The sequence below is a fragment of the Apaloderma vittatum genome, unplaced genomic scaffold (genome assembly GCF_000703405.1).
Source record: "Apaloderma vittatum isolate BGI_N311 unplaced genomic scaffold, ASM70340v1 scaffold4776, whole genome shotgun sequence".
Lineage (NCBI taxonomy): Eukaryota > Metazoa > Chordata > Aves > Trogoniformes > Trogonidae > Apaloderma > Apaloderma vittatum.
The window spans coordinates 1-16,044 of NW_009723234.1; the positions used below are offsets into that span (position 1 = coordinate 1).

The window sequence follows — 16,044 nt, forward strand, 5'->3', positions numbered from 1 at the left end:
GCCATGCTTTAGACAAAAACACTCAGCATTTCGCTCGTGGATGCAGCAGCTGAGTAGGACCGTAGCATTGCCCTCATAGTCCAGTTTGCACTTTCTTCTGAATCCTTCGGTTTTTCTCCATTTCACAAAATTGGTTTCTAAAACAGTCTCTAACTGATGAAAGGGGTAATCAACAATGAAAGACAAATATCAAGTTTCTAAGCAAAGTGCCATATATAAACTAGGAAAGCCCTAGGGCATCAAGTTATTACTTGTCAATTTTATACTGGTTTTACATGCCCGTGTTTTCTTCCAAGCAAAAAAACTCCGCTTGTTACCTTAGCAACATGGTTATGTTATCTCCAGACATCTGAACCAAATTCTCAACACACATACACTTGTTCAGGTGAACCCCTGTCGCTGTATAAATGTGATTTATGGTGTTGGCACGTTTTATGGTGATTTTTTAATCTGTATTTTTAAGCTGCATCCATCTCTAATCTCAGCTTTGTGATTGTCTTTTCAAGATCTCGTTCATGTCAGTTATGTTCATAAATTGATTGAGAAATTTTTAGTAATTTACAGATGGCAGGCTTTAATTAAAAAAACGTATTTTGCAAGCATCTGTATTTGATACGAAGAAGCTGGTATGCCTTTGTTTAAGAAAAAGACATGCTATTTTGTCTTTCAAATAGTGGATAATATACTGAGGACATAATTTAAAGAAGTCCCTTGCCAAAGCTAATAAAGAGTTTTGGCTGAAAGGTAAAGTATTGTATTGAACTAGAAAATGGCTAAAACAGAAACCAAGAAGTAGAAATAAATGGGCAGTTTTCAGTGTGGCAAAAGGTTAATGCTGTTGTCAAGAAACCCAAAGTATATGCTGGAAATAGCCTTGCATGATAGGTGTTCTGCTGTTCTGAATGCTATGAGGTATCAGAGTTTGCAGAAAACAGCTTTCTTTGCATAGCTACTAGAACCCAGAATTTTCACAAACTTGATGAATTAGCTGAATGTGGACAAAGAATTACAGTTTTGATGAATCAAATATATATTGCACAGCAGAAAACCAGTTCAGCTTAGTCACACTTGTTACTGAGCTTTGACTGTAATGCCTTTGAAGAAAGGCTTAGGCATCGTTAGTGAGGAAGTGCTCCACATCCCATGGTGCTTTTTTAAGTAAACCTTACATCTACAAGTAACATACAAGTATATAAGAAATCAGAGACACTTTTGGTGATTATACAGTAACCTTTTTTCCCCCCTATTATAATCTCTTCTGGCTGCAGTTTCTTTTAAAAAAATAAGTAGATGTTAGAAAGAAAATCATTAGAGGTAGGGGAAACATTCAAAAGAAGGAAAATGTTATTCTAAGATTAGATAATTACCCTGGAACACAGTAGAGTTACATAGAAATTATTGACTAGTAGAGTGAAGTATATCATACATTTCTGTTTTCTCCTAAATTTCAAGAGAAGTTTAAAAGAAATTAGAATATATAAAACTAAACATTTAAGGAAAGAAGCTAAACACTAAACTCCAAAAACTGGATTCAATGAGAAATCTCAAGACTCAAGGTTCCAGAGAGAATTGGTATTAAGTGTGAACAGTAGGAAAGCAATTACAGTGGGTAAACACTTCTTTAAAGCAGATAAAAGTCTGTAAGTTTGAAGTTTAACCCAAATCATCAACTGCCTGAGGTGACAGTTTCCTTTCTGTAGGTTATTCGTTCCAGGCAGATTTTCTTCAGAGTTAAACTGAAGCTTCAGTCCCTGGACACTGTAATCCAGTAGATTCATCATAGATTTGATGGATTACTACTCTGACGAGAGTAACAATCACTATTTTAATGTGGAAATGGCAATATGTCTCACAATGACTGTGACAACTCTTTAAGGTTGAGCTTACTAACAGTCCGTCATTAGAAATATCATTACCTTGATTTTAGAAGTCATTGTATGAACCAAAGAGAAAATTGTTGTTGCTGACATCTCTATTCCTTTCATGAATGAAAGCATAAAGGCATCCAAAAAACTACATTGCAGTAAGTTTAGCTCTGAAATTCTGAATTCTTCTCTGTTTAAGTGAGCAGGATGAAGTGATGTTGGTGGCCCCCTTTTTCTCCTGAGCAGAGTGTACCTCACATTTGCTACAGTTAGGAGCTTAAACATAGGCAGATAAGAGTGCATCACCTGGTGTACTGTAAATTCTTGTCTTACTAAACCATCTCAAAAAAATTTGGGTATCTCAAGATGCAAAAATGCTTAGATGTGGTGCTGAATAGTATAGTTTAGTGATCATTGCAATGTTGGGTTGATGATTGGACTAGATGATCTTAGAGGTCTTTTTCAACCTTTATGATTCTATGTCATTGAGTACTGTCTCTCCTGTTCCTTCTGACTCCAGAAATGTCCCTTTTCTCAGCAGAGCTAGCCTCAAGCTAGGTACACCACAATTCTCGTGGCTTTGATGTTCTGCCTAGAGAGGCACAAGGAGTTTGCAGAGAGGTTCAGAGGTGCAACAAATCTGGCTATTCTATGAGTTGCAAAACTTTGTCCACTGAGATCTAGGAAGCGGGAAGAAATCAGTCTCTTTCCTTGTAGCCATTAATTTGAAGTGTTAGAGATTAATAACTTAAATATTCACCTTAAGGCCTCAAAAATAGTTGCCGGGAGTCCCCTTGCTCCTGGGGTCCTACATCTCCTGCAGCCCCTTGATTTGGCATCTGACTGGTCCAGCCTGGGCAGGGAGAACAGCTCCAAAATCACGCTTTCCTCTCCCTAGAATCAGTTTTTGCCTTGGCCCACTACTGCTCCAGGGCAAAACATCCCTACTACAACAGCAAGGTGGCAATGGCCGGGAGAGGCAGTGTTCCAGCGTGAGTCAGAGCCATCCCTCAGCTAGGGCCATTCATTTCCATTGCAGGTTCGGTGGAGAGCCTTTCTCACACAACCTCGTCCCTGCAGCCATCGCCAGCTGCCTCTACCCACACCTCCCACATCGCTGATCCCTCCTTGGTTGACCACACTGCTGCGGACATGTCTGCTGCAGAGGAGACCCCCAGCGAGTCAGGATCGGTCTTCCTCCCCGACTACCTCTTCCTCTCCAACTGCGAGTCGGGCAAACTCAGCCACAACAGGTAGGTCTGGGGCTGGCCAGGTGCATTGAGCCAGATCTACTCTCTGCCTCCTCAGTGATGCCCTGGGAAACTGGGACAAACTGGTCCTTGAGCCCAGCTTCTCAGGGCAGGCTCCCAAGCTCAACAGGAGACCATCAGCTTAAACCAATTTACAGGGGCTTTTCATACTACCGATTAGCAGTTGAGTGTCATATGTTGGTCCTGTTCCTTTTCAGGGTGGGTGGCTGGGGATGTCACAGTCTCCTTCCAGATGCCCTTTCTGCCTGCTGCTGCCCAAGGTGGTCCACTAAGTGCCTTGTCCTCCAGCCCAGCTCAGGGAATCCTTCCACAGTCATAGGGAAGGGACAGATTTTGTCACAAACTGTGGGCTTGTTTGTTTGTTTTTTGTTGCGCACTTGCTCACTTGCAAGCAGGTGAAAAGAAAAGAGCAGGTCTTGACTCTCTCTTTGCAGGTGTGACAGCTGGTCCAATTCAGACAAATCTCTGGAGCAAACCTCACTGGACGATGTATTTCTTGAATCCTTGCAGTCCCAGCCCTCCTTGTGCCCTGTACAGCCATCCAGCACTGGCACTGTGCACCAAGATGGACCCACTTTGGCAAATCCCAGCACTGTGTCCAGGAACACAGACATTAGTGGACCACCCAGTGACATTTCCTCCTCTTCTCCACTGCTTGGGACACCGCAGACACCAACCTTTCAGACTGACAAGAGCCAAAACACACTACCATACAGTATAACCCAGCTGGACATCCTGTCCAACACACCCCCACCACGGCCGCCCAAGCCAACGCACTTCTCAGACAGGAGAGGGGATGAGGTGGGCAGTGGGGCCCCTCAGAATGGATACACAGGGATGTGCCAGGCTCAGGTTGCTCTGGTGCCCAGGAGGATCTCCTTGTCCAGCTTAGACAACGTGAGGAACTGGAAAGGTGAGTGCATTTCTGAGAGCCAGCAAAGCACGACCAGTGCAAGGAATGGAGCTGCCCACGAGGGCAGAGCTGGTGCCCACTTCCATTTGTGCCTCCCTGTCCTCCCCACTGCAAAATCACACACTACCCAGAGCAACCTGAAATGCCTGTTTCAAATTAGTTAGTGATCAGGATTCAGACCTGTCCCTCCTGTTCAGCTCCTGTATAAAAGCCCCTCAGTGTGCACACCAAGGCAGCAATTGGGCTGTGATATCTTCAGGATGCCTCTGAAAAAAGAAAGCAGTAGAAAACCAAAAATTAAAAGCCAGGCAGCAGCTGAGTTGAGCAATGCCATACTCTCTATGCAGGTCAAAATGTGGACTTGCACATAGGAAATGCCTTTCTAGTTGTGCTGTTTTCCTCCATCTAGTCCTTTTTCATAACAGAAGCCTATCTTTTTGCAGCTTAGAGTAAAGAACAGGAAGCCAAAAAGATACTGAGGATGGGAGGTAATCCCAGTTGAACCAGGGACTCCCCGTGTCCTTGAGCAAATCCCACTCTGTCCTTGCATTTCAGTCTAGCCTTCAGGATAGCCTGAAATCCTGCTGCAGACCTGCTGCAAAGCAAATTCTTCTCTGAGCCAAGGTGACTTTCCCGCTTGTTCTTGAAACACAATCATCGCAAACAGAAATAACAATCAAAATTCCAGAACATCAAAAATAGGCAGTATGAGAAAGTTTTATTTTGTGGAGCCACAGAACAGAGGGAGGCAGCTGGAATGCCTGGATAGAAATCATCGAGTATTTTGCAATGACATGTCATTTCTGATGAGGAAGAAAATGCAGGATTTTAAGGACAAACATCCTTTAGACTTCTGTAGTTTGAATGAGCAACCAGTGTTTGGGGCCATTAGCTTTTGAGACCTCTGTCCAGCCTGTTTATCAAGGTACAGACAATTCTCAGAAGGTTTCTGGAGAAAGACCCATAAGTGAAACTGGTATTCCTGATTACCAGTTATATTTGGTTGCTCTTTGAAAGGTGATGCTCTTGCTTCTGTGCATGTGCTGCTCCAGTGCCACCAGCACACTTGAGACAGTTAATGTTCCTTCAACCCAATTTACACCTAAATGTTTTTAAGAGGATTAAGTGGCAAAATGTCATGTTCTGCTACTGTGCTGCAAGGTTATCTCTGCCTGACAGGGGGCAGCAATGAATTAGTAAGTACTGCTGTTTTTTTCTTACCCTAAGTGTAGCTGAAAATATTTGAAAGGTTAAGCTCTGAATTAAAATGTCTTTAACAAGAAAGATTGGAGCAAGAATCAGGGGAAAAAGCAGCTGTTCCTCACCAACTCCTGAAGTGAGCCCACTTGAATTATTTACTTCATATTTTGCCCTTGGCAACCTGTAAAAACCCAACAGATGCAGTTAAACCAGTGCAAAGGCAGAGGAAGCTGGTTGCAATGCCATGAAGAGGAAGGAGCTGTACATGTGTAAGACACCTGTACCCTGGCATCTGCCAGACGTGTTGTGCCTGAGTGCTTTTTTGCCAAAATAATAAATTAATGCAGCTGTCGCAGGATAGTGACTGTGTCTATCTGAACATATATCCTCACTAACAGTATTGCTTTGTTCTTTTTAACACTTTTGCCATTTATGCCACTACCAACACAAAGACTGCCAGTTGTACTGCAGCATTGACATCTCTTCCGTGAGAGCAGGGACTGGATTAACATGGTTGCAAGTTTTTAAGGCATTCCCACACAAAAGCCATTTTCTGCACAGAAAACCATTTTCCAGAAAAGGATGGTAGCTCTAAAGGATCTCTCACTACTGATCTTCAGTGCACTGAATGCTGGATTTAATTTTTTTTGCAATTTGCTTCAAAAATAAAATTGACCTACACCCCAGACAGGCCTGCACAAGGGGGCACTGTGACTGGTGACCTTTTCTCTGGCTATTTGTTCCCCATCAGCTTGAGTCATTTGCACCACATCAGAATTTGTGGGTGCCAAAGAGAAGAATTTCTCTCCTACCATTAGATTCTCCCATGTACTCTATGTACAGTAACATGTGCTTTTCAGGCACCTTATGTACAAGGCTCCTAAATAACTTTCCAAACAATAATGGATTGTTATTTCCTACAGTCCTTTTTTATATAATTTTCAAGACTGGGACAAGAGCAGGACCTGGGTTTAAATTTTTGCTCAGTTGCTTGCTCTCCACACTATATCAGTCTTTCTCACCAGTTCCTTATGTTACAGGAAGCATAAGTTACAGCTGGATTATACAGGAACACGTTCCTTGGTTTCATCGTACTTAAAATAGATGTAATTACTTTTGAAATTCTCCTGAGTTAGTTCTGGCCTTAAGTGTCATTGGATTTCCTCATTTAGGATAAGTACTCAGAATTATGGAATCTTATTTTAGAGTCATATGCTTTACTCCAGAATTATTTTTATGAAGTTACACTGCCTTATCACATTTTTAATCACTTTTTTTTTCTTTACAGCAGACATGGAAGGCAGTTCCTTAAGAAGTCGGGATAAGAGGCTTAGCTTGAATTTGGTAAGTACTCTGCTTGCATAAATTTAAAACACTATCACAGGATAAACTTCATAAAGTGAATCATTTTACATCCTGATATTCAGTAATTCCTCTCCTGTGATCAGCAGAGAAATAACAAAATGAAAGCAGCACTTAGCTTTGGGCAACTTCTGTGCTGCTGCTTCACAGCTGCAGGAAGCCTTTGAGGGAGGGGGTGGCCACAACACCGAGCACCCTCTTTTTAAAGCAGATGGAGCCAGCTCCATTGTGAAAAAGGATACTAGTAGCTTTGAGAATTAAGCTGTTGACAAAGAGCACCTGAGAAAATTGCTTATCTCTTGAAAAAAGGGTCTAAAGAAGCCTATCACTTCATGATCCTGAGGAATATCTCCTCTTTTGGACATAAGAAAGTCTCTGCTTTCACAGCACTGTGATTCAGGGCTTTGTCAGTCTGAAACTTCCTGACTCAGACTTTGACAGACATGGTTATAATATGTAGCACCATTACACATCACACAGACAGTCTTCTGCCTGGTGCTGGCTACTGTCCTCTGTGTGGAAGATCCTTTGCTGCTTGTATGTAAGCTCTGGTGGTGGGCAACTTACATTTTTCTCCCCTTTGAAAGTCTGCAAGGCTTGTAATCAGTCCTCATCACTCAGCCAGCGCTAACCTACATGAAATGAATTTCTAGTGTTTATTCTCAGCTATCAGAAGCAACTTGTGGCTCTGTGTGTCTGCTCCCTCAGCTTCTACACTTGCAAAAATCTAGTCCATCAGTTGTTTTCCTTTCAGACTTTTTTCTTGTATGAAGAACGCTCTTTCATTTTATAGGTCAGAATTGCTGCTGAGGGAGGCAAGTGCAGCCTCACTGAAGTTGAAGGATTTAACCTGCTTAAGTCACCAATCAGTTTGGTCCTAGATTCCAGTGGTGACTTGTGAAGCTCAGAAGTAGACTTCTCCAAAACAGGAGTGTGACTCTGAACTCATGCATTTGTCTTATGTCTTTCCAGCTTGCATCTCTCAGGTCACATCAGGACTCTGCTGGCCTGGCTCAGATCTGTTCCCAGCTTCCAAGCACCTCCTGGCTTGCAGGAGGTTAACTATTCATTTATTGACCTATTTCTATTTTCCTCCTTTGCTTCTGAAGCCTTGTCGGTTCTCCCCACTCTACCCGACTGCTTTGGACAACACAGAGGACAGCTACGTGCCCATGCGCCCCAGCACCTGTCCCTCTGTGCCTGGCTCTGACTGTTCACCTGATGGCTACATCCCCATGAGCCCCAGCTCAGCCACATTTACCTTCCCTGTCGTCAGCACTGAAAAACTCACCAGCCCATTACCTGAATTTCCCTTGGACCTGGAGCCCCCTCCTGTGAACCGAGACCTCAAGCCTCGTAGGAAATGTAAGTCCGGACCTAAAGTGCAATTGGCATCCAGAGGGTCTTCATAGTGGGGACACAGGTGACCTTGTCTGATAGTGTCCTTAGCACATTTTAAAGTGCTTCCTGCTCTAGAAGAGGGATTGAATTTCTATGTAAGTGGCTTATAGTACTGTAACACAGGATGTGTCTGAGGGGTTGTTTGTGAGGAGACGAAGAACATCCATGCCTACTTTTGCAGTCTTTTTTGTTGGCTGCATTAGCATGGTGCATGGCTTCAGATCCACTCGGGCTGCAGATGACCAAACAGACATAGCTTTGGAGACAGCAGACTAAATCCTGCAGCTCTGAAGCATGTGTACTGCTGTCTCACCGGCTCTCTGATCTTCCAGGAACAGGACATCCAAACATTCAAATACTTAAGACTTGATGTGTGGGCTGTTGGTTAAACCTCTGTTGGGTAGATGCAGCTGTCTTGGTGTAACTGGGAATGTCCTGCAGATGTTTTTACTGCTGCTAATTTTCCAATCCTGCTTTCCATGGCATTTCCAAAATCTGCGATGCATTTCTAGAGGACACACTGGGGACAAAATTCAGCTTTACAGTGATGAAATTGCCTGAACCTAGCCTATATTAAAGTTCTTTGGGCTGCAAAGCCACAAGGCTATTCAGAAATTAGTTCTAGGAATGGTACTGTGAAGTGGGGACAGAAATCCTTTCTTAGAGGTTTTTGAGAACAGAGTGGAAAATATACATTGACTGGTGAGAGGAATGATCTTCATCTCCGTGTGTAGGACATTTTTGTCTAGAAGAGAGCCCAAAGCCTGTTTTAACCTGTAGGTTGAACTGGTCTTTCCTCCTGAAGGCAGCATATGCAGAGCAGATCTGAGGCAAGCATACAGATCTTGTGGAGCATTTGATCTCCTTATGCTCCTTATGGTTGGACTAGATGATCTTTTGAGGTCCCTTCCAAGCCCTAACATTCTGTGATTCTGTTATTTTAGGGTAAATGAGGGACTTTGCTTTCCAGTGCTGACTGAAGTAGTCATTTTTTACTGGTTTCTGACTTGGTTATATCAGTTATGTTCTGTTAAATACTCGGATACTCTGTTAGTTTCTTGCTGTTAATAGAAGCCTGCATTTGTCTAAACCGTACTTTTCATTAGCTCTGCTATTAGAAATGTAGTTCCTTTTATATCTACTTGCAGCACGGCCACCTCCTCTGGACTTGAGGAACCTCTCCACAATTCGGGAGCATGCTGCCGTGACCAGGATGTGGACTGTGCCTTAGTAAGTCAACAAGAAACCTACCGTTCCAATCTTTCAATCATTAACATTGTGGAATGGAGTTAAAAATAACTTATCACATCCCCTAAGAAACAATTTCTTGGCAAAGTCCACAGAAATTCCCCAGGGCTCCTTCCAGCATCCTCCAGGATTTTGCTGTCTCTAAAAAGCAAGGCTCCCCTTCACAATGGGGAACTCCAGTATATTCAGCATCACACAGTGATGCTCAGTTTGTTTTGAAGGTTCCTTTTGAAAAGACTGGAGCTGTGGTGGCTGCTGCAATAGCTAAAACCTTTGCATGACATAATATTATTTTTTAAAGTGGTAGAGCCATTTTTGTTTATGAAGATTAATACAGCAGAGGAGAACCTGACAAGATACAGAACTGCCTGACTTGCAAACGTGTGCACTGCCACACAGCAATTCAGACTTACCTGTTGGTGTGACCATTTTTCACTGGAAATTAGGTGTGGGGTAAAAGAAATTCTTTTGGTCTCAAAGCCCTAGTAATATGAACAGATGGTACTGTTGGGCCACAAGGGCGGTGAAAGACTTATCTTCAGAGAACTTATGAGCAGGGAAGTACTACAGCCTGCTGACTGGGAGGATCTTGGCACTACAGGGGAAGACTGACCGCAAACCCAGTTGTGCTAGAGTGTGCATGTGAAAGCCAGGAATTCCCACCAACCTTATCTGCATACCCTGGGCACTCTGGAAAATACAGTTTTTCACTAGCATGAGTGCCAAACAGGGCATTTCCACTCCCTTGCCTCTGATAGTTATTTGGAGGACAAAAGGGATGTGAGATAGGCAGACCCCTCAGCTGTACAGTCCAAAGCTGGTTGAGGCCTTTGGCCCTTCTTGCTGCATGCTGTCTGTTAAGGAAACGCAGTAGCCTCCCTCCCCAGCATCCCTGCCAGAATGCTCCGGTTAATTAGTGATGACACAGTGCAGAGTCCTGAAGCATAACGGTCTCAGAGGGAGTTTGCATATTTCACATTAACAAAACTAAAAAAGATGTCTGGAATTAATAAAGCAAAAGGAATCGTGCTGTTCATGCTGCACAAAGTGTCGATCTAATTTCCCAATAATTAACCTCATTGTGCTAGCAATACCTACTATTTCAGCATTGTGCTAGCAATACCTACTATTTCAGTACCTGCAATAATTTACTCATGATATACTTCTGGCAGTTTTAGTGTTAGTGTTAGTGGAAGAGATTTCCTTGTAAAAGGGCTGTCGCAGCCATTTCCATAGCACAGATAGCATGTGTTTACATTGTGTTCAAAGCCAGACAAGCTCCTCTGCATGCACCTCCAGTAGCTGATTAATTCACATCTGTCTCTAAAATGCAGATACCTGCACAACTAAATAACTGCTCCATCAGCATATATTACCTGAATGAATGACCTATATCTCTGTGCGCCTTGTTGGAGAATTGCTCCAGCATTTTATATTTTCTGTTGTATCAGGGATGACAAACTTAAATCAACAAAAAAATTCATAGCCATATAGCACCCTTTTTCTACAACTAAGGAGTGGTTTTGGACATCCTTGCCATAAAACCTGCAGCATCAGTGTGAGTTTATTCACCATACGGACTGCGTCAGGCTTTGGCTTCATTTCAGAGCATCTGTAAGATGCTTCCTTAACCTCTCCTGTGTTTTCCTTCATAGCAATCGAATGAGCTTTATCTCACCAGAAAGAGACGGTATTAATTCAGCAAGAATATTTGCCAATTCAGTTTCCGGAGAAGAGGAAGAAAGTTACATTCATATGGTAATCTTCATTTTCACACAGCCATCCTTTGCTTTATTCTGCTCTGTCACATTGATGGAGAATGTAGAAGTTTGTTTTCTAAGAAAAAGTGTTGAGGAGATTTGTCCTTTGCCTTCTGGTTTTTTTTAAAAATGATGGAACAGTTTTAAACCAAAGACACTGGGACTAATTTACAGAGAGATAAGGGAAGCCCTTCTTCTCCTCTGCAGAACTCAGCTGTTCACCCACGAATGTTGCTGAGCAGTTCCAAGAGATCACAAGGATCAGACATGTTTACATGAGAACTCATTAAGGCAAAGAAAATTAAATCTTGTCACCTTTTTAAAGTGTGCCCTGCAAAATCTCCTAGGAAAGGACAAAGTCATTAGTGCGCTTCCTAAAGAAACACACTAAATATTGTGCAGAAACAGAACTCCTATTAAAGTCTCTTATTGCTCCTGCTTTGGCTGGTGGCACTAATCCCACTTCCCATCCTATGGAAGAAGAATATCTGACTTTGTGGCTACCTTTTCTTCATTCACTCTATTAGCCATATCTTGCAGAAGACCAGAATCTCAGTTTCCTTTTTTTTGGGTGGAAATGGATATCGATTGCCTTGATCTGAGTTAATCTCTACAGATGATCTCTCTGTAGTCAAAGCCTGATGGCAATGGCTGTAGAAATACGTCGCAAAACTGACCACAATTTCCATGAACCATAGTCTCAAATTTTAACCCACACCTCTGCTAGAAAAAAGTCTGCTCAGGAGGGCAGTTCCAGTTGTAACTACTCCTCATTTGATTTTTCTAGTCCAATAAAATCTTCCATACATTTCTGGTCATCTGTGATTTCCCCGAGATTAATTTTCAGTTGCTTGATTTGAACAGAATTATCATCATTTCATCAAATTCATAGAACAATGATGGTTAAGAGGGCACCTCTGTAAATCTGAGTTTTCCAAGAGCCTGGGTTGAGAAGCAGGGGACAAGTCTTTCCTGATTACACTGACTGAAAATTAGTCTGATGTGCTTGTTTTGCCATAATTACCAGGAGAAAAAGGCTATCACAGTTTCTTTATGTTATCCCACAATTAATCAGTTATCCTATGGTGATTCACCAAACGCACCCTTGGCATAGAAAATTCCTGAGTGTTGATCCTTCATTCTCACATTCTATTGGACAAGTTTCCCACTTCACAGTTTTAGTCTTCCGTTTAGGATCATGTTTTAAGACCATTAAAAGTTTCTCTTTTTTCACAACAGGAACACAGACAGGCAACATCTCCATGCAATGGTGCTTTTCCATGGACAAGGAAATCTAACCTTGATTACTTAGCACTGGATTTTAATTCTGCTTCCCCATCCCCTGTACAGAAGGTATGAGCTAACTGTGAAACCCAACAGCCTCCTATTTTTTGTCTGCTGGGAGGAAAACAAGACCAAGAGTGCCATAAGTATCATGATGAAGCCAGTTGTGTTTCCAGCTGTCTGTGTTTGTGGCAGGCTCAAAATTAATGTAATAAAAGCATTATTAGGCTGATGACAAGGTGTCCTTAGTGTGACTCATAGGGATACCATTAATATGAGATCTGAAGAGGGCTAAAGGCTATGCTGAGATGTGCAGCTTTGAGGGTTTGTGGGCAAGCTTTTTGTTGCTTGCAGGATCTCTGCCTGCTCTTTCATTTTCACCAAGTTTCCACAAACCCTTTCCTGCTAGTTTTCCCTCAAATCTCTTTAGAGTAACACATTTACAGCCCATGATAAACTCATGGGATAAAACTGTACTATCTCTTGTAACATGGCAAGATGTGCACCTTTATTCTTGCATCACTAAAAGTATTTCAGTTTCCTTAGCAATGCTGATAAAATGCATTCTTTTTCCAAAGAACTTACAACCTGACTAGGTGTTGGGTAGGTACCACCGCAAAGCAATGAACTGTTGTCAGTTTGGGTCATTTTATGTCCGTGTATCATTTTTCCCAAGAGCTAATATTTCTGGATGAAAAATACTCCAGACTCTTAAGCTTTCTTATTTAAACCCTCCCTGTAGCTAAAATGCAGTTAGTTTATCCTTGCAGCAGGATCACTCATATGAGAAGAGAATGTTTATCCGCGTGGAAATGGCCAGAACAGCACGTTGCTCTCACTCACGTTGCTGTTGAGTGACAGGGTGACAGATGGATAATTATAGCTTAGAAAAGCTGTAAAGCGATGCTTTTGTCAGCTGATGTCACTGTTCAAGGTGAAGTGAAGCAATCAGGGAATTGCTTCACTGTTTTCCCTTTCAGAGAAAGGGAAAACAGAAAATCATGCCAACTTTCACTAGCATCTCTTTTCAACCTTAAAATTAATATGTTGGATTTTTTCTCTCTCTCTCTCACAGAAACCTTTTCTCTCTGAGGAGCAGAGAGTGGACTATGTCCAGGTAGATGAACAGAAGACTCAAGCTTTACAGAACACTAAGCAGGAAAGCAATCAAAAGTATAAAGAAAGATTTGGGACCTGGAGGATTTTCTTTTTTTGCACTGGAACCACAATGTTAATGAAGCAGCCATCACAGTAGAGTTCAAAGGCAGAGAGAATTGTAAGTCTATAGAGGAATGGCATTTTAAATTGAAATCTCTGATTTCAGCTAGAAATAGTGTGTTGAATGCCTGAGTGGTTCACTGATGATTAATGCATTACCTTTTTTACTGCCCTTACCAGTAAGCTACATGGTACCATTTTCTGGCATGATTCTGCGACGACTCATACACTTTCGTGTTAACCAATCCACTACATATTGCATTAATCTAGTTAGTCCTTCCTTCTCCCTGTGTTGTGTAAGTCCTAGTTCCTAAAGCTATTTTTTTATATTCCTACAAACATTGCAGGTGCTCAGAGTGCTTTTATGGCAGCAGGCATCTGACAGATATTAGTGACTAACCAACTAAGGGCTAAAATACTGAAAAAATAAAAAGGATTGTTTTGAATATATAGTGCTTAAGCAAAGAGAATTTTTGAAAATGTTTTCCCCCTGAGCTTAAAAGGTCTGACTCTGAGCTATTGCTGTCAGAAACTCAAAACAGACTATGTATTGATGGAACTGGAATACATGGTCTTCGACTCTCTGAACAATGGTCATTGTATCAAGCTTCTTCTCTCCGTTGTGGCTTGTTGTCTTGTCTCCTTTCTGTCTGATTCCTACTGGTGTTTTCTCCCCTATCTTGAGGAGCACCTTCAGCACAGCTGCTTCTCTAGCAGTACGTTGTGGGCACACACACAGGTCTTGGCTGGCCAAAAAAAATAAAAAGGGAAACTGTGAGCCTGTTTCTGCAAGTCTTAGAAGAACTGGTAAAGGATCAAGAATGCTATCATCTGAACTGCAGAAGAAATGCTATTGGAATTGCTGGTAGCAGTCATCAAACTGATTGTTTCACTAGACCTGCCCCCCCTCCAAAAGAGAATTAGGAAGTGCAGCATGCTCCAAGAGAGGCTAGCAGGCCTGCCAAAATAAAACAATGTACTTAGCAGAGTAAGCACCTCTGGGTTCAGGAAGCTTATCTAACTTAGGACTTGTTACAGCCACTATCTCAGGACGACATATCTGTTTAGTTTATATTTAATTTTAAAAGCTTGGCTGTGATCTCTATTTTAAGGTGGCACACAGCCATTTGAATGATGGAAGTATGCAGTGCTGCTGAGCAACCCACACTGGATTTGAATTTGCAGGCTTTGCTTATGCACGTAAGTCCCACTAGCCATAAGAGATCTGATCCTGTCAGCAAGGAGAGACAGCTGGGACCCTTACGAAAGATATCCTCTCTGGCAGTGCCTAGTCACTGGCCTCCCTTGGTATGCCTGTTGCTATCACATTGTATTACTGTGATACGACATCCCCAAAATGCTGATATACCAAACAGAAGTCATAGGAATATAATTGCAGAAACCACCGGCATTTCCAGGCTTCTACGTACTGTCCTCAATGCATGTATTCTGCTTCTGCCATTTGGGCACACTGGGAGGCCAAGTTACGTGTTCTACTGGGAGACGCAGCATAGCTAACAGAAACACCATTTTTCTCCTACCTCAAGAGAGCTGAGCTGCTTGCAAGTCTCCCTGCAAAAACAAAGCTGGGAATCCGTGGTGACCAGGCTCTTACTAGCTTACCCTGTGAGAACAGAGGGAGGCTCGCCAGCACTCTTATTGACTCTGGGGCAAACTGGGCACCCAGGCCTCTGGGCATAAAGTTTCCTGGACTAGAGTTGCTTGGAAAACCAGGATTTATACTGCAGATAGCCAACCTGCTGTATCTTCCTACTCTTCTCCTCCACCCCCTACCAAAGCTCTAAAATGAAAGTTAATGTTTGTAAAATTTTGAAAATAATTCAGACTTTGCCATACAAATCTTGTGTGTCTAGTGCGAAATTTAGTTTGTTAAAACCCAGTTGTTTTGTCCTAAAACTGATTTAGGAGAACTCTGAGCAACTGTGCCCTGGGTGTGGTGTTGCTACAGGGGAAGTGTGTTTGGGGAGAAGTGGTGGAGATCTGCGCCTCCACAGAGGTGTTAGAGAGAGATAAGCAAGTAAGGGCCACAGTTAGATATGTTTGTCTTTCTGTTCAAAAGAATTACCTTCTTTTCAAGGTGTACAAATAATACATACACATTTTGGTGTATGCTGCAGTACTGACAGTTACAAGACCAGCTAAGACATGTACTAGTGCAAGGAAGAGAAAACACCCACAAAGGGCAGGTAGAGCTGGCTATGCTACTGCAGAACCCAATCTGCAGAGTGATGGCATGGCAGCCTCTGACGTGAATTGCAATAGTATGCAAATCAGCTCATGTTTGACTGGAGTGTTTCTTCTCATGCTGTCCGAAGTGGAAAAACCCAAAGTTATTGGAGATAACTTGTTATTCTAGCTTATTGTAAAAATATTTAAACTTTGACAAACCTGGCTAATGGATCATTCAGAAGCTTAGAAAGGAAAGAGGTCTTCTGGTATTTTTTTTCCCCTAAAAGGATGTGCATATAGCTTAGTGGGGACTGCCCTTAGATCAGAATGGC

General features: G+C 42.3%; 1 protein-coding gene across 1 annotated transcript; it reads left to right on the forward strand.

Annotated features, from left to right (window-relative positions):
- Positions 1 to 2,904: 2,904 nt before the first annotated feature.
- Positions 2,905 to 13,477, forward strand: GAB3 (GRB2-associated binding protein 3; the record flags this gene model as incomplete). The annotated part of the gene is made up of 8 exons (XM_009872025.1): positions 2,905 to 3,118; positions 3,571 to 4,049; positions 6,538 to 6,593; positions 7,721 to 7,976; positions 9,161 to 9,242; positions 10,916 to 11,018; positions 12,260 to 12,373; positions 13,380 to 13,477. Coding segments are annotated over 8 exons (1,402 nt in total), but the record flags the coding sequence as incomplete, so codon positions are not given.
- Positions 13,478 to 16,044: the final 2,567 nt, after the last annotated feature.